At 33.2% G+C, this 22,851-nt stretch overlaps 1 protein-coding gene across 1 annotated transcript; it reads left to right on the top strand.

Annotated features, from left to right (window-relative positions):
- Positions 1-3,310: 3,310 nt before the first annotated feature.
- On the top strand, positions 3,311-21,436 carry LOC139099923 (kelch-like protein 17). Its single transcript, XM_070652465.1, has 13 exons — positions 3,311-3,427; positions 8,728-8,968; positions 9,711-9,973; positions 10,738-10,974; positions 17,938-18,044; positions 19,480-19,713; positions 19,785-20,034; positions 20,099-20,186; positions 20,293-20,336; positions 20,407-20,436; positions 20,522-20,720; positions 20,780-20,967; positions 21,041-21,436. Exons 2-13 carry the CDS (start codon positions 8,943-8,945, stop codon positions 21,202-21,204), a joined length of 1,830 nt encoding a protein of 609 aa, XP_070508566.1. The 5' UTR covers positions 3,311-3,427; positions 8,728-8,942; the 3' UTR covers positions 21,205-21,436.
- The last annotated feature ends 1,415 nt before the right edge of the window (positions 21,437-22,851 follow it).

Below are 22,851 nucleotides of genomic sequence, written 5' to 3'. Positions count from 1 at the left end.
GATAAGCACATGCTTTATTTTAGGATGTTTGTGCTAATGATGATGGATCTCTAATAGGCGCTGAGCTTTGAATCATGCAAGTCATCAATTTTACATTTATATCGTACTCTCATGTTTATTTTAGTTCATGTTGTTCCTATCCTAGATATCGGCAATATGATACCGTCTACTACCTAATCACTTGACCACTAAGTCCTTACTTTGGAAAACATCCAGATAAATTAGCCTTTCACAACTCAATACAAAAATTTTAAATGCACTCTGTTAAAATCGGTGAGATCTGCGCTGTGAAATGGGCTCCTGTAGCTGCACGAGACTCTCTGAGCCTTTCTTGAATCTCTTTTGTTGTCGTGTTCCCTTTTATTATCCCAAAGTATTGCTTCCTTTAAATTTAACTCGATAAAATTCCGGAAGTTCAAAATTGAACTTCGCTTTTGAATTTTGAACTTTCGTTACTTTTTAAATCCTGAATAACCGTTATTTCATATTGCCTTGAATTTCAATTCTCAGCACGCTCTGATATCACAGACTAAGTGTCAATCCAAAATTAAATCAACGCAATCCCTAAAATTATGCTCGAATTTTTTATGTTCAAAAGTCTCTTCAGTCTTAAGTAATTTGCAATGGATGAGTGTTCCTTTATTGTGTTATTAATTTCATCCACTTTATGCAACAAAAAAAGAGATTAAAATAAATGCACTGGAAGAAATAAAAGCAGGAATAATTTGTGACTATAAAAAAGTGATTTTTTTATTATTTTATCAACAGCAGACATCTTGAAAATGAGTGAGATGCGTGCTCAACAGCACATAAAATAAAATACAATTGCACAAAAAATTGAGGATGCAAAAATGAATATTCAGCAATTTTATGCTTTAAAACTTTTATTATCATCATATTCTCGAAAATCATAATATTTTGCGCATTATTGTCTGCTCATTTTTGCATATACAATTAACATAAAGTTTTAATTAGTTTAGAATTGATTGGCACTTTATTCATTTAATTAGATTGTTTTCAGCATTAGAAGCTATTTAACAAAAAATTCTCATTAATAAAATATATATTGAGTTGGCAAAAATTAATTAGCACCAAATATCGAATCCTATGCTTGTCTACAATATTAAACACAATATTTGCTGAATTATGATGAAATTGTTGCTTTCTAGAATATATCCCAGAATAGACGAGTTAATTATGAATTGTTAGAATTAACTAAGAAAGACACATAACAACGACATCGTCCATCATTAGATACAGATCAAGGATGTAGCCAGAAATATTTTTGAAGAGTGGATCTTAACAAATTTAAGGGATTATTGAGATTTTTTTCATTAAAAACCCAAGGAAAATGAACATCTTGTCCCAAAAATGCAAAGATTTGCCCCTCTATACCCCCTTAATACCTCCCTAACCCAGACATCCACTTAGTCGAATAATGACCTGTCTACTCGTATCTACTTCATAAACTGTTGCCTCAAAGTGTTAGTCAGTATTATACATTAAAGTTATCAGCCGTCAATGCCAAAAAAGAGAAGAAAATGAAACAAAAATGCTAAAAGCATTACTAGTAATTTATCAGATCCAGCTGTGCACATTACAAGCAAACTTGAAAAACAATCTAACAGCGCTTGATTCTGACACTGCTATTATTTCTTTAGTACCAATAAAAGCTTAAAAGGGGTTATTCATTTATTAAATTCACTTTGGTTCAAACTGATTCAAATTTAAGGAAAGATTATGATGGAAGGATTGTTATTAGGGTTACTTAGTGCAATCATGTTCCTATGTGGAGCTTAGGTTACAACAAAAGGCTTTCTATCTGACTCTGTTGCTGGCTCTGTCACCTAATTTGTACAAATTCTTTATTCGCACCTTGAGATGACATTCTTTCATCTCTGTTCAGCGCCAAGTTCTGTTCTGTTCACATTTTGCAGCTCCTGGTCACCGTTTCCCTTGTTCATTTAAAGACAGTTATAAGTGTCTATCAATTCCTTAGTTTTGGAGCATATCAAGTGAACGGCTTCGAACAAAATTGCTAACCGAGTAGACACAAAAACTGTTCGAACTAGTCATCAACTGGACATTAAGCTGCCTTTAACTAGTCATAACTTATATTTGTCCACTCCGGCTAATTGTTACTTAAGGAGCACATGTTGTTTAAACAATCCAAAATCAATATTTTGCGTCACTTTTGATTATATACCTGTAAGATTGTCGAGTATTGTCTGTTTTGCGTCACTGTCCAAATCCAGATAATCTAAACATGTACAATATTATATATAAATTTGTGCTATCCGGGTCAAACACATGTCTAAATGTACCTGAATTTTGGAACAGTGAAAAAACATCCAAATCTGACTAGAACTTTTGTGGGATCAAACATTGGTCGGTAGGATCGATTGACCCAAGATTGAACAACACTCTGGTCACTATGCCAATGTTGCCTTTTTGCCATTGATATCAAATTCTTCAAATTATAAAAATTAACGTGACAATTCTAATAAGAGTTAGAAAAGTCACCGACAAATTAGCAGTTCAAGTTAGTTTTAAAATTTTCTACATCTAAAACAAAAAATGATATGTGGATATACATTTGTTTTTCAAAACGAACACAGCCATCTACATCTTTCTACACATGTTCCATTCAACATTATTTGTGATAATGTGTTTTATTTGATTACTCAATTCACAAGTTCTGCTTGTCACATCCAATACACATCTATGTCAATATAAAACATTATATAATAGTTTGAAGTTAGACAATACTTTTAAGATAACGAGAATATCCAATATTGTAAAAAAAATTCTCAAATTTCCGTTTGTCAGCATTCAAAAAAATTGAAAACAACAACAAAAAAGTTCCATAAACAGCCCTGAACTTCATATATAAAAAAAGCACAATTTTGTTCAGAAGAGGAAGAAGAAAGAAAAAGTGAGAGAGCGACTGAGCATGCATGTCGGGCGAGCGAAGTTTATTGAACTTGAACTGCCGCTTTTTTGTTATAGAAAATGTAAACATTCTGACGGAGGTGAGCACGCTGTAAGCCATGAGGAAATGAACAACTGTATATCTATGTGTTAATGTCTATGCGTGTATTTGTAAATTATCCCTCTCACAAAAAAGTCTTTTGCTTCCTTTATGCTTCACATACAGATGAGATTCGAATCATGCGTACATGAAGCCTATTGTGCTTTTTATTCTCTCAAATTTGACATAAACGTACCAATACAATAATAAAAAAGCACATTTTTGTATGGAAAATTTATTACATTCACATTTGAGATTCTCAATTTTTCAGTCTAATACTGACTCTCTGAAAACGTGGAAGTAAAATCGAGAAAAAAAATTTTTTTTTATTGTGTACGGAAAAGAAATAAATTCATTAAAACCTTAAAATTCTCAGTATATGAGTGAAAATTTGTGGTAAATAACAAGTGATTTTTAAGGATCATTCCTCAAATTGCATAACTTTTGGCATTATTCCTACAAATTTAATGCGTTTCATTGAAAAATTGATGAATTTTGCATTACAATGAAGCATATTGTGAGGCGTTTCCCCCTTACTTTATGTATCTTTATTTTTCATTTGTCATTTTTCATTCATTTGTTTCATTCAATTCGCATTGTTGATACAAAAAAGTCAATAGTAATAACAAACTGCGAATGTCATGTAGCATAAACTGTGCTGCATTGAAATTTGATAGCACGAAATTTGCTGTGTTTTTTTTTGTGCGCCCTGCCATGTCGATTCGGTTATTAATGATTTTTTTCTGATTTTTCCACCCAAAAAAAAAAGAGTCGTGTATGTATGTGGGCGATAGTGGAATGGATGGTAAGGGATCAGAACAAAGAATGTGTTGATAAGGGCTCATGGGAACTTTGAAGTATGTAGACAACTGCTTCAAAATTCCATACATTCCTGTTGTTCAGGACATATTGTTTAATCAACGAAAATTCCCCACTAACAGGCATAGAGCATGCTTACATGATATAGAAATACTTCTACAGTGCTTTCTGGGGCTCTCGCTTTGCCTGCTAGGCCGCACAGACAATGAGCATACTCACCTAAAAGGCCGTGTTCATGATTAAAATGAATCAATAAAATTGAGCATGCTCTACTCTATGAGCATTCTCATGAGCATGCTCTTAGTTGTATAGATGAGGGTGCTAAGCATACTGTCCAAAGGACATACTATTCTTGCGACATCTTGATTCATCTCCCAATAGCATAAATGGAGCACTGGCTTGGGTACCCTATTTGAATACGCCTTAGATGACTGTATATGCTACAAAGTACAGTGGTGGGCAACCTGTGTGCCGCGACATGCTAGTTTGCTGCAAATAATTTATGGAAACGCTAAGAACCGTAGGTCATGTGCTCTAGGTCAGGCCTCTTCAATCGAAACTTACTATCAAGGTGTGCCGTGAAAGATAAAGATTACTCACCACTGTCCATGCCTATTCAGCCATGTGACGTCGAATATAAACAATCTTAATTTATTTAAAGAACTTCCGTTATGATAAAAAAATGGTGGGAAAATTATGAAAAACGGAAGCGTGAAATGGCAACATTTGCTGTTATTTAGTAGAGCAAATAACCCAAAACATGAGATGAAGTCATTGTGTCGCCATTGATGTCGCCCAAAATGTATGTAAATATATGTAATCTTTTATTTCATTTCTGTTAATATTAACAACAAAATTACCACATTATGATGCTTGTAATTTACTATTAACTAATATGTAGTTAAAAATTTTTAGGCTTCGACTTACTTGTTGGAAGTATTCACAAGGTTGTTTGTTAACATCGTGACTTATTCATTTGTATTCATGAGAATCGTATACGATTTTGGGAAATGTGAATTGACTTAACATTGTCTTGCGTGTGTGTTTTTAAGAAGGCAGGCAACTCGTTGTGGAACTGTCTCATTCCCCTGTTTGTTCCTCAAAAAAACAGGCAGAATATCGATTTTGGATTATTTTCATAGGATTACAAAATATTATTTTTCGGTGTTTCTCTTCTTATTTCTCATGACACAGCAATCGCATTCGTGCAAATGGCAATATTCAATCAAGCTTCACATTTCCGTAGAAAGGTTTTAATTGTTTTCTCAATTACTTTTATGAATGCTTAAATACTTCATTGATGGTTTTCTTTCGTTTTCCGTTCAATTGAGTTCGTTGTCAATGCCAAACTTTTTACTCAGTGCTGTCATTGAACTTGCTTGTAGTACGATAAAAATGAGAAAATTATCAAAATTACATACTTTTATAAACGGCAACTGTCATCGTTTTTCATTCTTTTTTTTTCGTCATAGGCGGGTGACATGTATTGAGGCAAGTTAGAAAGCTGTTTTAGTCGAGTTATTTTGGACAAAAATGCTGAACTTATGAGTTTGATGTTGTCTAGTCTTACTTCTCTTGATTTTTATCCTATCTTAATTAAGATTAGTAACTGAGATATACAATCATATGACGGTCATATTATTGGATTTGTGCTTTAGTCCAATATAATGATAAGAGCTGTACAATAAGCACTGGATAGAGAATAAGGTTCAAGTATGCTTTTTATCACGCTCTTTAATTACCCTACGTAGCTCAGTAGCTTAGAGCATTTGATATGTGACTATCAGAGCGTAGGTTCAAATCCTATTCGGGCTATGCTGTGGGTTCAAGTCTCATTCGGACTGAGCTGTAGTTTCAAGTCCCAATTGGGTTTGTGTTGTGAGGACGGGTAGAAGATGTAATTTTCCGAACACTTTGGTCGTCGTCATGAGAATTTTCCATAATTCACAAAATCATAATACAAGAATGGACAACCCCTAATACTACTTGATATAATCACTAGATGTAGTGACACTAGGTCAAAGTCGTGCAAGCTTAGGGTTGGATTTTCTGTTCGATTAGCCGCTTTGTACTATTCAGGCATGTTCTTACTACGTACTTAGATCTTCCTGATTGTTAACTGTTAGACTAAGCTATTTTCATGATTTTCCTAAGCCTAAACAACATTTAGAGATACTATTCATCCCATTTTCGCTTTATGACACTCGAATATAAATCAGAGACAAACTGACAGCCACGAAATGTAAAACTAACAGCACAAAGTCGAAACGAAGCAAAAAACTACATAAATGAGATTGTAATAATTCACTGTTATCGGAAAAAATATATTCACTGTATCTCAATTAAATTACAATATAGTTAGTCATTAGATGGATAATTGCCACAATTGAAATGTCATTGTCCTTTTTTGCTTCATAGTTCGGTGAACCTTTTTTCTCACACAATATTCATGGCCATTATTATAAAGCACTTTGCTACGATTCTTCCATGTGCATTTTATAGATAAGACAATGCACCTCTAATGTGCATGCATTGATTGGTTCCTTCAATGTAGCTGAATAACTCACACGACATCTGTTGATCCTATTTAGCTTTATAAGCAAAATATCCTATTTTCTAGTCTACTGACAAAATTATTCCAATTGACTTGTTTCCACTGCTAAGTATTTAAAAATCAGGTCACTCTCCCATTGCACACAAGATGATTATCCTTAAACACAATTCATAAGCCATTTTATTATATTTTATGATTGCATAAAATGCTAACTCTATGCTCATTTTAGTCTTCTTCATAGATATCATAAAAAATTTGTTCTCTTCTCCCCTATTATGTAAGTTAGCACAATCACCCCAACAGAAATGCTCATACGTATGAGAGCATGTATTTTTCATCCTTTTATGACGATAAAATAAAATAATAATAAAAAGAATGAGGTCAATGGCGGAACGTCGGGAGTTAAGGGGAACTTTTTTTCTTTCACTTCTATTCTGAACTATTTTCGTGATTTCGCATATACTATTCCCATACATAAACATGAAATACATGACAAAAACCCATAAATTTTCCTTGCTGTTTGCATACGCTACATCTGCTAATGACGACAATATATATTCGATATTTTATATTTTCGAATAAAGAACTATGATGTTTTTATTAAAAGAGCGAGTAAAGGATGGAATAAATGGTATAGAAGCGAATATTGAAAAGTAAATAAAGAGAAGATTTTTTTTCGTGCATGTTGTGTCAGCGGGAATTAAAGGATATTAAAGGAAGATGATGATGGTTTAATTTTGAACTTTTTTATGGAAGTTTTGTATTTGTGTCAAAGAAAATGACTTTTTTAATGCGATTCTAGGAAATGGTAGGCGCCATTGAGTTTGCTTTTGCTGTAATACTTATATGTATACCATTGATGACATGATTTTGGATTGGTTGACAGCTTTAAGAATGATTGTATAAATAACCAATAAATTTTGTAACATTAGTCCACAGAGACGAATTCAGAGTGGAGTTTTGGGAATCAAACCACACCCCATCCTCTTTTTCTGCATAATTTTGAATTTTGTCAGGGCTATGCAATTGCTTGCCTAATCGGAACACATTAAAACATTGCTATTACGGCAAAGAGACACCAATATAAGTATATGTGGTCTACTTGGTCAGTACACTGGTTCTTAGTATACTCCCATCTTGTCACAGTGGTGTCGACATATCAATATGTGCTATTCTAATGGATTTTACATTTTCCAGAATAAGAGTGAAAGAGATATACCCGAGTGTGCAAAAATACGTTCAAACTAGACCTCAACTGGTTATTAACATGCCATAATCTAGTTATAACAACTTTTAAACAGATGCAAAGTAATTAATGTATAGAAACTTGACTATTATTATCTCATATTGAATTATGATTAAGCAGTTTCAATGAAAATATCCCTTAGAATGAGAAAATGAGTATTGTATTGGGTTTGATTAAAGCATATCGGCTCTGCAATCGATGTATGTTGTACTATGAACCCTAATATAGAATATCTGAAGTAACCCTAATATACAAAAGCATGCTCATTGCGATGAGTACCCTCATGAGTACGATTTATTAAGACAATTTATTACATCTATAAAAATGAGTAAACTCACATAATGCTTTCATTGAAAGTATGCAAAACTTTCTAAGATTTAGAGACTTAATATTTATGTGACATTTTTCACACTTTTTGTATGCCTCATCAATCATGTCCGCGGTAAAAAATTACGTTTATCTTCCTGAAGTAATATATATTCATCTCTCAAATTTATGTCAATCATGAGCATAACTACCCCTCCTTCACACAAAACTTTTGGTGATTTTCCCCAAGTGCCATTTCACAATCACAAACATCGTTATGTGTCAACTGTAAAAAGAACTAAACTTTTATTCATATTCTGAACGGCACATATTGTTCATGGCTTCCAAGTGGTTGTCATATGGTTTCCAATTGGCAATTGTCATGTTAATTGTCATGAATATTGATGTCATATGGCTGCCTAGAAAAACTTGTGTTGATCGGGTAATGTGTTCCAGTTTGATCGATGAGGCGAAAAAAGCTCTTCCTATTTTATCAAATTGGATGGGAATGAATACATAAAAGTATGATTATGCTAGTAAAAGTATCATTTACATCCCTTCCCTATTCTCAATTGCATATCTACCCTAAATAAACAAATAAACTTTCACTTTCATTTGATATTCGCCCACATACAAATGCACACAAATGTTTACGACTCGTTACGTAGGAAGAATGGATGTCTTTTTTTTTGGGTGGAAAAATGTGAATACGGCGACAAAATAAAACAAAAAGTGAAAAAATATGTTTATATTAAAAATATCAAATTACAGATATCAATATTTACCTCAAACTACATACAAAATAAGAACAACAAAGGGAAGGACTTTAAAGAGAAGCAAAAGAAACACCAAAATTAAATTTAACGACAAAAAACAACAAAATAATCAAAGTCAACAATGGAAAATAAGAAGCCGAGTGATTTTTTATAAAGGACAAATTCAAGTTGACGATAAGATTAGTGTTTTGTATAGGACGAGCAAGGAGAATGTTTTTGCCAGTAAAGCCAAGCACGTAAGTGTCACATTCATTACATAATTTACTGCATGTTAGATGATAAAAAAAGGTCTAGTAAATAGAATCAAAAAGTTCATGAATAAGTTCAAAAAATAACTAGTCATAAATGAAATGTCGACAGTTATCAAGTGTTAAATGATACCATTAGGATAGAGAGAAAGTTTACTTACTATTCATAGCTATTCATTCAAATTGAACTTAATTCCCTTTCAATCATTTTCATAATAGAAATGTCATTTAGTTAAATTGTTTGAAGATTAGTTTAGCAAGAATTTTGCATTGAAGTTGCTGTTTTAGGTAGCTATTCATTTTTGACTAGTTGTCAGAAGTATCTTGGGGTACAGAAAGGTCTAGTTAAAAGCTAAACTAAGTTTTGAGTGCATTTGACTCATTTCTTCGGATACTTCGTGTCGCTTGGGTGTGAATTCAATATCAATCCATAGCAGGCATAGAACGTGCTGTCAAGAACAGAGCATGCTGTGAGGAAAGCTAGTGAGCATCCTTTACTAGTACAGCAAACTCTCTACAACATGCTCTTTGCCTGTTAGCGATTATCCTCTTAAAGATCATTTTAAACTGACATCCAATTGTTAAACAAGTGATAATTTTTGTCTAGCAAATCCAATTTTAAACACTTAACGCCATCCAATAAATGTAAAACGTCCCAAAACAAATTGCATGACTTTAAATTTAGACTAGAATTTTAAAACACTTTAAATCCATAAACATCAAAATTTAGCTCGCCGGACGATGGTGAAAAAATACAGCACAACTCAACGCAAACACCGAGTGATCTGAGTCCGCCAGCACCAACAGACGATTTTCTGCCACAAGCACATCATCAAAATCCTGGACATTGCATACAATCATTTAATTTAATAAATCGCATGCGAAATCATTCACAACTATGTGATGTTAAACTAGAAGTTGGCGGAGAAATAATAAATGCCCATAAGGTTATTTTAGCAGCCTCATCGCCATATTTTTATGCAATGTTTAATGGTAATTATTCATAGTCTAGTGATTTTTTGACATTGTATGGGGTGTAAATGTTTTCGATTTTAAATGCAATTTTGATGGAAAATGCAGTGTTGATAAATTTGATTTTTGGAGCAGACAGTATACCAGATTATGTCAAAATTAGACAGCATCTGATAATACAGCTGAGGTCGTAATCGACTCGAGTCAACTTTTTCATATAAAATCGGGCTCTGCATTACAAACTTTGTCTGTGGTACAAAATATCCACATTCATCCACAGAAAATGACTAATTAAGACAATGACTAAGACATCCAAACCAAAAGTATTGATCCTACTGTCTAAGTGTGATAGAACATAGACCTGAATAGCACAAATCGTTTAATCGATGAAAAATCCGGTTATAAGCCGACATCTTAGTGCTAATTCTGGCATTATGCCAGAGTCATATCCAGAGTACAGCATTGTGCCGCATTTTAGTTCGATTAACTAACTTGTACTAATCGAGAGACCTGTCGAGAGACGTCTATAATAAGTAAATAATAAAGCCCACATATGTTTGAGCATCCTTCAATATAAATCTAGATGATGTCCGTTTAACAAGTCTGTACACGATTTAATTAAAGACCTAACTAATTTTAATGACTAGAAGCAGTCGAGTTTTTGCCAAAAATTGAGAACATTTTCACCCCATCAATTTTACTCATATCAATATTTTATATCACTGTTCAAAAAATTTTATTTTTCCCATTTATCTATCATGATTCATGAATAAATTTATACGTAGATGATATGTTAGAGCGAAACAAGGATATTGTAGAATTACATGATATTGATGCGCAATCATTGAAGCAATTAATTGATTTTGCATACACTGGTGAAATTGATATAACAGAAGAGAACGTACAAGTGTTACTTCCCGCATCCAGTCTATTACAAATTCAATCTGTACGTGAAGCATGTTGCAAATTTCTATTGAGACAATTACATCCGAGCAATTGTTTGGGTATACGGAGTTTTGCAGGTAATTTACTTAAAAACTTACATATAATATTGATAGAAAGGTTTTTTGTGTTTGAAATATTTCAATTGAACTAAATGAAATGAACTTCTCTGATTGAATAAATTTATATAAAGTTTTAAGCTGAATTGCAATCAATTCATTTATTCAGATAAATTGATCAGTAAACGTACATATCATAACATTACAAATAATGTCAATAAAATGCTTCAATTGATCCTAACTAATTGCTATGAGCTATGAATTTAGTCAACATACTCAAAGAGTACTCAGTTGTGTCAAACAGCTTCAAATTTCCCTCTTAAGAGATTCGAGCTTCATAGAGAGTCGAGCTCCATAGAGAGTCAAGCTCCTTCGTGAGTCGAACTCCATATAGAGAATCGAGCATCATAGAGAATCGAGCACCATAGAGAATCGAGCTCCATAAAGAGTCGAGCTCTTTAAAGAGTCGAGCTTCTTAGAGAATCGAGCTCCATAGAAAGTCAAGCTCCATAAAGAGTCCAGCTCCATAAAGAGTCCAGCTCGCTCAATAGAGAGTCGAGCTCCATAGATAGTCGAGCTCCATAGAGGAACGAGCTTCATAGAGAGTCGAGCTCCATAGAGAGTCAAGCTCCATAGAGAGTCGAGCCTTATTAAGAGTCGAGCTTCTAAGGGTGTCGAGCTCCTTACCGTATCTCTTAGTGTGAGCAACTTTCTGCAACGTTGCACTGTATTTCCACCAAACATTAAACTTCCTACTTTATACTTCATATTTACCCCCAAAGCAAAACAATTCATGTACAATATTTATTAAATTGTCTAATAATTTTCAATTTGCTCCTTGTGCTCCCTCAATTTAAAAAATTTCTACTCATTAAACTTAATAGCAAGCGAGCAGGAAAATGATTTCAAGTTGTTCCTACAACTTTCATTTTTATTGCCAATTTCACAATAATTTTCTATTAAGAAAACTTAAATTAATTGAGCCACTTGTTGGTGCAAACAAAAAAATTCTTCCAATTCCAATGTCTCTAAAGAACTAAATTTCATTTTTTCACCCTCACTGCGTACGATCTAAAAAAGACAATTGTAATAACTTTTTGACACAACTCGAGCGGAATAAATGGAAGCAGTTCTGGTAGATTCAAAGATGAAGTTTATTAAGTAAATAAGCAACTCAATTAAACTTGATGATGTACATAGATTGTTTGGATGAAAGTTTTTTTTGTGCCTTCTTTCAAGGTTTCAAACAAATTTTCTATTTTGCTTGCTTAAAATGTAAAGCAGATGATAATTTTTTTGTGTGCCATTCATTATGTGGTTTAGTTTTTAGTTCCATTGTATAATGGAAACATTTTAATGAACAAATGAAATTTTGCAGTAAACTTTTTTGTTTGTCGTTATTGCAAAAATTAATTTTCATGTTCCATTGAACTGCATACACACTCACAGTTGTGTGAAACTGATAGAAACTGATTTTTAGGGTAATCAGATATTAATGACTAGTCAGTTTGTCAGATGTATCTATCAGGGAATCAAACATATCTTGAAATACTCAGGATATCAATTTTAAATGTTCTATGAGGAATTAGCCTCTCGGGGAAATGAAATGTTACCAGTCATGCTTCAGAGAATTAGAAAGTAGACGTTGCTATGCTTGCATCAGTTTATTCAGATTCAAGGTCTTTGCTGTCTTGATGAATGGAATTCTGATTAAATCTCTTAACGTAAACCTTTTTTAAGTGGAACAGGATGTGATTGGTCAACCTTATGACTTACCGAGTGGACAACTTGACATAATGTCTGTAACCTACGATCAACTAATGACACGTTCTCCAATACGTTTCCTAAAATTTGTCATTAGTGAACCTTATGCTGCTTTCATGATACAAGTAGATTTTAGAAATGGTCAATTTTAAACTTTACCAGTATTCCTCCATTAGTCTGAATGTTGGGCTGCCACATTTCAGACTGGATGTTTTGGATAGTCTCCATCCTTTAACTTACTTATACTGACACATTTCTTGGACGCATGCTGTGTATTTGACGGTATCATGAGATACCACGAAAAGGTCCTGACATTTGGTTAGTTTCGGAGCCTTTTAAAAGGTGTATTTAATAACTTGACATGATGTCAAGTTGCCCACTCGGAGTTATAAACTTGACATTTTATAGCTAATCTCTATTAACTGTCAAGTAAGATATAAGATTACCTAATTCCAACTTGTTCTACTCGGGTTAGTTCAGAATCATTAAAAATTGTTCGCATTTTATGGCATAAAAGTCTGCAACTTTGTAACCGCACAATCAAAAGTAATTCCTTTACAGCTTAACGAAATAAGTGAATAGCTCGTTTAATATTAAAATTCATTCAAAAACCAATTCAAATTTTAAAATTAAATGTCATTTTTCTGACACAAAATGCGTCAACGTTATACATGCTTATGATGAAAAAATAAAAGTTCTACAATGTTGCATCTGTTCATTCGCTTATAAAACTGAATTTCATCTCGTGGGAAATTCCATTCGAAAACCACAGCAGAATTTTTTTTATATTTTTGTCAACTATTTTCATCTCGGTTGTAAATTCCATCCCCAATGTACTTAATATTCGCAGGTGAAAAATTTAACATGAAAAAAGTATTTTTTTTATTCATTCACTTTCCTATTTATGCATATTTCTACTTGCGGATTTTAAACTTTGTCTTTTAAAAATTGTTTTTTTTTTTGTTCGGACATGAAATGCATCACATCAACAATAACCAGCATAGTGCTACGTACCATTATGAAAGTTTTAAATAACAGTGGGGAGTTTATGTACAGTCGACGGATTACAGATTACTGCTGTGTATTTTATGTCTGTCCTATGCCCTGATAATTTGCCAAAAAAAAAACAAGAATTCTCACTCCGTCAACAAATGGAAACGCGAGCGTTGACATTCTATAGAAACTTTTTTAACGTTCTGTCTAGGCAACATTCATTCTAGGCTAAATGTAAATCACGAAATAAGGAAGTCTTCTTCTTTAAGTCTCGCTTTCAATGGAGATATAAAAGGAAATGAAATGGAATTATTACAGCCATATTATGTATATCAACGACATATAGCACACCTTTCATTCATTTTTCACCAAAAAACCATATTTTTCATGTCTTCTTTACATTCATTCATTCATTTCATTCATAAACTCATTCATTCGCTGTACAATTATAAAACATGTTTATGGCAAGAAATAAAAATCGTCTACTTGAGACGTCTGACAGCTTGTCTAGTGCAATTCAGGCACGCTTCGTATATAAATAAAACTTGGAAGTTTGAATGAAACTTTAATATAAATTCTGGGCACATACAACAAAATGTAATATGCATACAGATCATGAATATTTAAAAAATATGTGTTATGATGGAAGAGATGAAAGGATATCTTGTTGCGAATATTATGGAACAAAACTAAATATGCTATCATTACATGTTATCGTTGAATTAAAGGGCTGTCTACTTATTACGTTCGGAAGAGTCGGGGCAAATCTGATTTAAACAATGGAAATTCCGAGAATTCTATTGTTTATTTTTGTAAAATGGTCGTTATTCTGTAACGTAATATGGACGCTAAAGGCTATGGACAATTTTACAAAAAGGGTATGTGCAACATTGTAGGATAATTGGCTGTGCACATTGCAAAATTGTAGAAGAGATATCAGTACAATTTCTGAAAAGGATTTTACTCATTTAGAGACAAAGGCAGCTTCCCCCAAGCGAGATAAATGACATAAACGACACTTCTTCATTTCTGTTGTTCGAGTCCATCATGAATCTTTGAATATAATTATAAAAAACTTCCAAGCGGATTTAAATGATAATGATGTTTATTGTTCGGAGTTGAGAAGCATACTGAATAGTTACATCCCAAGCGAGACAGATGAAGGTTTAGGCCGGCTTCGTTTGGCGACCATATGGCTCCCAAAAATAGGCATCCACTTGGTGGTAATAAAAGATATTTAGTGGAATCTGAAAAGCTCTGTAAAGGAGTTTTCTTCATTTGTATCGCTTGGGAATGAAGTGACCAACAAAATAGACCTACTTACATACAGTTGCATGGAGTCCGAATATAAAATAGCCTTTGGCATATTCATAACAATATTTGGGAAAATTTAAGCATCGATCGTATTACAAATATTGTAGTTTAAAGCTTAAATAGAAAGTAAATACATTTCTTAAGAATTTGTTCTCAGTCAATTCAAAGAACTTCTTATATTTATAAGATATAAGAACTTCAAAGGAATTTATTAAGTATTATTTATAAGATTCATTGACAATTTGTAGATATTTAAATTAATCATGTCAATGCCATTCACAAAGAAATCAATTTGATTCATTCAATAGATTATTACACTTAATTCCATCGATATGAATCCTTTCAAGTTCCAAACAAACTACCCAAAGAAAATTCCGTGACTATATCCACTAAAGCAGAACAAGATATTTAAATTATATTTTCATATAAAGTTATAAAAGCGATTATTCATAATACTTAACACAATCTTTTAAGTCACGCAAGCAGGTGACAAAAGTTTTTTAACCATTTCCATTCAGGATGCAAATTTGCAACCATTCAAGTTAGAATTTAATAAGCATTGTTAAAAGTTTCCTTTCCGCAAACTTCTACATGTCGGAAATTATACCCTTGTTCTCTCAGCCACAGACCAAAAAAAAAAGGAGCGAAATTTATAATCCAAAACTATTTTGCAGAGGCGATAAAAAGAGAAAAGAAGTAAAGTGTAAAGGAATTAAAAAGGCACGATTTCAGTATTAATGAAATAATTTTCATATCATATCGTAAAACATGTGTTTCTCGTGCGCTTACATAAATTGCTCGCTCATAAATTATTTTCTATCCATTGAAGAATGTGATGGTAACTAATCGAAAAACCAGCGCGAAAATTTAATGTACTTTGTGGATTATGTGGTTTTTTTGTTTTATTACGTGACTAGCTCAAACAGGGAAAATTAATTAACTGTCATTTGTGTGTACGCTTGTTGAAATTCTCAAAAAAAAATTCTAAATCATTATACATAGATATTTAATTAAGCTTGTAATACCTAAATCAGATCATTATCCGAAAATCCAATAACCGCATCGAACATAACTTTATTTAGAGTATTATTGGGTTTTATGGATAGAACATTTTGCAGGTTCATAAACTCATATGTATATATTGTGTGAATATTTAATCAAATTAAAGCAATGCTGTCGCATCATCGTTTAGTAACAAAAAAAGTAATAATAAACTTTTTTTTTATTTCGCTCATAAACGTGCGTTGAGTACACACAATACGTGGATATAATGATGATGATGTCGATGAGATTAGAGAGACAAAGAAGAGTTAAACTGATTTATTTTTATTATTGGAAGGGCAATTTGTTCCAAATGATTAAGCATCTCCACCCACACACTCTTCTCCTTTTTTTGTGGATATTGGAAAAAAATCAATGTGATTGATTCTCCTTATTTTCACTCTTTTTTTTATGATTGCATGATGATGACCACAAACAACACAGATTTATATTCAACAGGTTCATGCTCATAAAGACAATACAAACGAAACAGAGATATACACAAAAAAGAGCTCACAACAAGCACAACAAGCCATCACGAAAATTCAATTAGTGGAAAAAAATTTTGTTGTCGTTAACTTGGGGAAAATCTGGTTTGCGATGTCTATTGGATTTATGATTTAGATGACGCATTTTTGATGATTTAATGAAGTTTTGCACAACAAATTTTTCATGTTAACCAGATGACTGCCACATGGCGTTCAAGTAGCTTTCTTTGTACAAGTTGATTTCGGAAATGTTCGGTTGTAAGCCTTATCATCCCTAGCCTGATTGTGGGGCTGCCACCCTTCAGATAAGATGCTTTGAATAGGCTTTTACTCTGTTCTTTGATTTACTTATCAAGGCACGCAGCGCGGTCAAATTCTCAAAGTTACGATTTTCATGTTAATTGCCACAAATATCATCAGCTGATTGGGAAAAATTTATTTTTCAAAAGAGATCAGTTAAGTCTGAGATGAATCCAAAATTTGACATAGACTCTTGCCCAAACAGCACTTCATAGTCACTAAGGCTATGCTATGTTGTCGTGTTGACAGCAAAATGTAAAGGTGCTCTGATAGATCCGTAATGCTTGTGGTGGCCAATTTTTACGATGGGAATTGAAATTTGCTGTATCATTCCACTTGGGGTACTTTTGAAAAGCATACGGTTTTTGATCATATTGAAGTCATAAGGGAACTTTTTGAAATTATGTAAAGCTTTCGTATGAAGGAGAGGCTTGCAATTTTGTTACTGAGTACACATTTTGGCTTCTTATTTTGCTACAAAGCGTTACACTAGGGGATGAGAGGCCTAACAACGCTATTTCTAGTGTTACGTAATTTCCAAGCATCTCTTGAACATATTCAGAATTCTGCTGACCATGATATTAATTCTGCATAAATTGCCAAAATATTTTATGAACACTTAGAACTAAATAAAACATATTAAAACAGCAAAAGCTAGTTTATGTCATGCCTAATACGTGACAATTGCTAATAAATTAATTCACATCATAATTCATATTTTGCGTAGGATTAAACAAGTAATTCAGACAAAATGAGCACAAAAGCATATCAAAAGTACCAACAAAATATAATTTCGTGCTCTGCTTTTGTATTCATTCTCGTGTTCGTCCTTCTCAATCTCATGTTTTGTATACATTTAAAAAAATAAATCTGATGCTTCATTTATTCCCGCTGTGCTGTTAAGCGATAATGATTTACTTTTCCATTTCTATTTTGAAAATCCCTAATCATTAGTCAAGATAAAATATATTTTATGGTTTTGATGTCAAAATGTTTAGGAGGAGGGTGGGGAATGTTTGCGATTTACGATGATGTTCATTGAATATTAATTTTCTATGTCCTACTTTTTTTCTCCAAAATACAGGAATTCATTCATGCAAGGAACTACACACAAGATCACACCGATTTGCATTGCAAAATTTCCAACAAGTCATTTCAACGGAAGAGTTTGTACTCTTGGGATTTAATGAGGTAATTAATTCTTGATTGTGCGAATAAAATGCCATTTTCCTTAAGTGAGTAAATATTTTCTTTCCGTCTACTTCCTCGCTCAATTAATTAAAAAAAAAATAAAAGAAAGTCTCCCTCACAAGTCAGTTGTAATACCATTAACCATCAATTAATGGTCGTTTGCTTGCTTTTTCCATTTAAATGGAGTATCTATTTAATTTTTTGAGGAGGGGGACTGAGGGGTGAATTATTTTTATAAAATGTCAGAAAAAGTCGTAAATTTCTAGAGACAATTTCAAGTTTTTTTTTTGGGTTGTTTGCTTACTTACCTTAATGATCAATTGTATTTTAAAGTCTCTGTTGTTGTCTCTATGTGAAATAGCTTACACCTTGACATTTCCATCCCTGATGTCTGACTAATAATGTCCTGTTCCATTTAGTTTATCCAAAAGAAGGATGGGGTGTGTTTGGGGTCAAAGCTTCAACTGGACCAAATTCTTCAATATTCCTTCTACTTGCTTTCTTTTTATTCAGAATAATTTCATAAATTGCTGGCTCTACCCTTGCATAAGGGGTCATCCTCTAAATATCCATGTAATCAAAATGTTCCATATGTTTTAAATTGATATTTCATAGAAAAATTAATGAAATACGGTGTAATACATATGAAATATTTTGGTACATACATGGGTACGTTGGTCAAACAAACGAATTTTTCAGCCCCTTTTCCCCTTTCGTTACAAATTATCCAAGCAAGCAATTTCCTTCTATTTAAAATAATATAAAAACGATGACCAGCTGACCTACACCCCTAGAAAATCAAGTGTAATAAGCAAAAGAACCACCTGAAGACCCCTCAAAATAATCATTCATCCGTTCACTTGCTGGTCGTACAGATCAAATGTGACCCTTGACCTCCCATAGATGCCACTTGAAGCTGGCTCTATTGCAATAGCCAGTTTCTTAAGCCAGGTCAAACTAGAGATAGTCTCTTTCAATAATCACTCAATACTTCCTAATTAAGACATGCAGTCCTGACCAGAATTTTGCATAATTTTCCCCATATTTTAATAAGCTTCACCCACCTCATAATTCATTCAGATTGTCTCTTTATCCAACGCAGTTTACTAAAGCAAAAAAATATTCTTTATTTTCTTAACTGTCGCTATTTTCAGAAATTATGTACTTTAGCTTTCCTATCTTGCCTCTAGCTAGAAATTAGGAAAAAATAAAAAGAATTAAAGATTTATGAGTTCAATAATTTAATTCAATAGATGTAGCAAAGCGTAGTAATTTTACCCTTTTTTTTGGAGAGTAATATAGTAATAGCATGTATGGATAATTTATAGAATACCGTAATAGCCATTTTTTAATGCTTTGATAATAGCTCAAATGAAAGTAATGTATATGTACAGCAATATAACCCCGCCATAATTTTCATCATTTTCTCCATCAGGTACAAGATTTAATATCAAATTCACAGCTAAATATTTCGAGTGAGGAGCGAGTTTTTACAGCAGTATTAAATTGGATAAAGCATGACTTGACGGAGCGTAAAAAGCATATTGCTGAGCTCATTTCTAATGTACGCTTGCCACTCTTGAACCGTGAATTTTTAATGGAGAATGTTGAAACAGAGCCACTCGTCAGAGAAGATCCACAGTGCAAAGAGCTTCTCCTTGAAGCTATGGTATGAAAGTTGAATGATCCTTAACACTTAATATTATCTATTTATCATATATGCATCTTCCTACCATTTAGAAATATCACTTGTTGCCCGAACAGAGAAGTTCACTTGTCTCGCAACGTACACTCGAGAGAAAACCGGAAGGGATGAAGCCATACATCTTTGCTGTGGGCGGTGGTAGTCTTTTTGCTATTCATAATGAATGTGAAGTCTACAATCCCAAGACAAATCAATGGGCACAAATTTCACCGATGATATCTAGACGCTCTAGGGCTGGCGTTGCATCTTTAACAAAGATGTTGTATGTCTGTGGTGGATATGATGGTATGGCAATCTAATGAATTTAGAAGTACAGCATTATTTATTGCTTCTTATTATCCTCATTTAGGTGAAAATGATCTCTCGACAGCTGAATGTTATAATCCACTCATTAATGAATGGAAACAAATAACACCAATGGGAACAAAAAGGAGCTGGTAAGTCAAACAAATTTGATTGCTAATTCTGCAAATTAAATAAAATTATTTAAATTTTTTTATTTTTTTCAATTTTAATTAACTTTTTCGCTCATTCGCCTTTTAGCCTTGGCGTTTGTGCTTTTGATAATTTACTTTACGCTTGCGGAGGTAATATCCTTTGAGTTTAAATTTTATGCAAAAATATTCTGACAATTTTATCATTATTCATATCATGCAGGCTACGATGGAGCCAGTTGCCTTTCATCAGGTAAGTTATATCCACTCTTTCATCATTCCAAAATTTAAAATTCAAACTGAGAATATTTAATTTTATTAATTTTCGTCTTGTAAAGTTGAACGTTATGATCCGCTTACTGGAGTTTGGAGTTCATGTCCAGCTATGAGTACAAGACGCCGATATTGTCGTGTTGCTGTTTTAGGAAATTGCATTTATGCACTTGGTGGCTTTGATTCATCAAATTATCAATCGTCTGTTGAACGATTTGATCCGAGAATTGGACATTGGATGGTTATGCCTCCTATGACTTCCAGGTAGGATTTACATGATTCATCATTTTATTTATGGTTATACTGAATATTTGCTATGATAGACGATCGTCATGTGGTGTTGCTGCCCAGGAATATCTTTATTGCATTGGTGGTTCAGACGGCACTATGTGCATGAGTTCGGGTGAAAGGTTTAATCTGAGAACAAACACATGGGAGCCAATAAGTTCTATGAATTCTAGACGCTCTACCCATGAAGTCGTTGAAGCTGGCATGTTCCTATATGCTCTTGGTAAGACTTTTTCAGTTACAACAGTCCAGAACTCAATTAATAAAACTGTCAAATATTCACTTTAACATAATAGGTGGTAACGATGGAAGTAGTTCATTGAATTCAGTTGAACGATATGACATCGCACTCAACAAATGGACAATTGTAACAAGCATGTTTACAAGACGTAGCAGCATCGGTGCAGCTGTCTTAGAATGCTTCAATTTGGAACGTGGCTTATTGCAAACATCCATTTGACCAACACTCTTACCGTCATTATCTGTTGAAAAAGAATGTGCTTCATCTGGATGTAACAATGCTTAGTAATTTCAACCATTTCAGTAATAATGAAGATGCTACACTTGCTGAATAGTATTTCTTATTTTTTAAAAAATTCATAAATGTCATGGGAATCTCTCTCAAACAAACAAAAACTAAGAGAAAGAAAGGAAATTGAAAATTCCATTTTCAAGCAAGAACAAAAAGGAATAAGAAAATGCAGAAATGAAATTCTCTACGTGAAAATATTTTTTTTTTTGGTACGAAATGAAAAAGTTTTAAATTAAATGTTATTAGAGGAGGGAAGTATAGGAAGAAGAATTTAGTGTGTGCTTCTGTGTGTTTCTGTTCTTAACATCAGTAGAAGTTGATTAGATTTTTAAGTTTTTTTTTCCATTTTTACATTATTGGCTGCATTTTAAGCTTCTTTGCTAGGCTAAAATTTGTAAACGGAAAAGTTTCTCTTTTCTATTAATTTTGCTGCAACTCACTTCACACTTTACACTTGCTGCTGTGTTCAGTGATGTTCAAACTTTTTTGCTACGTGGGATCTCTTTTGGGAAATTATTGCGACTCTAAGCTTAGTGATCATGCTGAGTCATTGACACTTCGACGTGTTGAAGGTAAAGCATCATAATGAAGTGGATGTGTGCAGACAGCATCGTGTAGGTTGTTTGTGGTCCGTTTCAACTGCTATAAAATAAATTTGTCGCATTGTACTGTTCGACTAATTGTTGAAAGAGGTTTGAGTATGAGAACAATTTCTAATCAAATTCCAGGTCAGTATTGACCTTTCAAGATTCAAGTCATCGAAAGACATACTTAACAAACCTGAATTTTCACATGATTAGTAGCCCGAACAGCTTAACTTGTTCACTTGCCCTAACATAAAACGAGTATGCTCTTCAAAATAATCACAAAATTAAGCATACTCAACTATATTGATTGAATATCCTCATGAAAAGTGAGTATACTTATTGTCTGTTAGAGATGGGATCTATCATATTAACTATAAATCACGATGTGCTCTGACATCACAGTGACAGACGTTGCGATTCGCTGGTTCGCCGCACTGTGCTGCTCGAATACATATGGGTAAGTGATCATAATAAATACGGTAAAATTATTAAGGTCAAAAGCAGCTATCAGAAATTGATCATATTCGATTCAATCAACACTTATCAAACATTATGCTTGCTATATCCATTGATTCAAGAATCCACGAATATTGATCAATATCAAATCAACTAACAGGCAAAGCTCGAGAGCTCGCTCACCTTAAATATACCAGATGAGCATGTTCGTGAGCAAGTGGTTCAGATCCAACTATAAAATGTTAGGCTAAAGGGTGTGACACAACAGATTGTTGATCTCAGTGTCTCCAGCTCATAAGGCTGGAGCTTTCAAGCATTATATATATATGCTCATGAGCGTTGCACTCAACTTACTCTGATCTAAAGTGCACGCTCTTTGCCTGCTGGGGATCGTAACACAAAGTTTGGACAGAACATCCTGATTCCCCTAATATTTCAGCTCTAACACTGAGCTAGAAGATTATAGTAATTCTCAACATCTTTATTGTTTTAATTTTAAGCTTTTTTCTTTTCCCAAAAAAAATAGCAAAGC

This window comes from Chironomus tepperi, unplaced genomic scaffold (assembly GCF_022539635.2).
Source record: "Chironomus tepperi strain 1889 unplaced genomic scaffold, CSIRO-AGI_Ctep_v1 contig_48, whole genome shotgun sequence".
Lineage (NCBI taxonomy): Eukaryota > Metazoa > Arthropoda > Insecta > Diptera > Chironomidae > Chironomus > Chironomus tepperi.
This window is presented reverse-complemented; position numbering and strand designations above follow the sequence as displayed.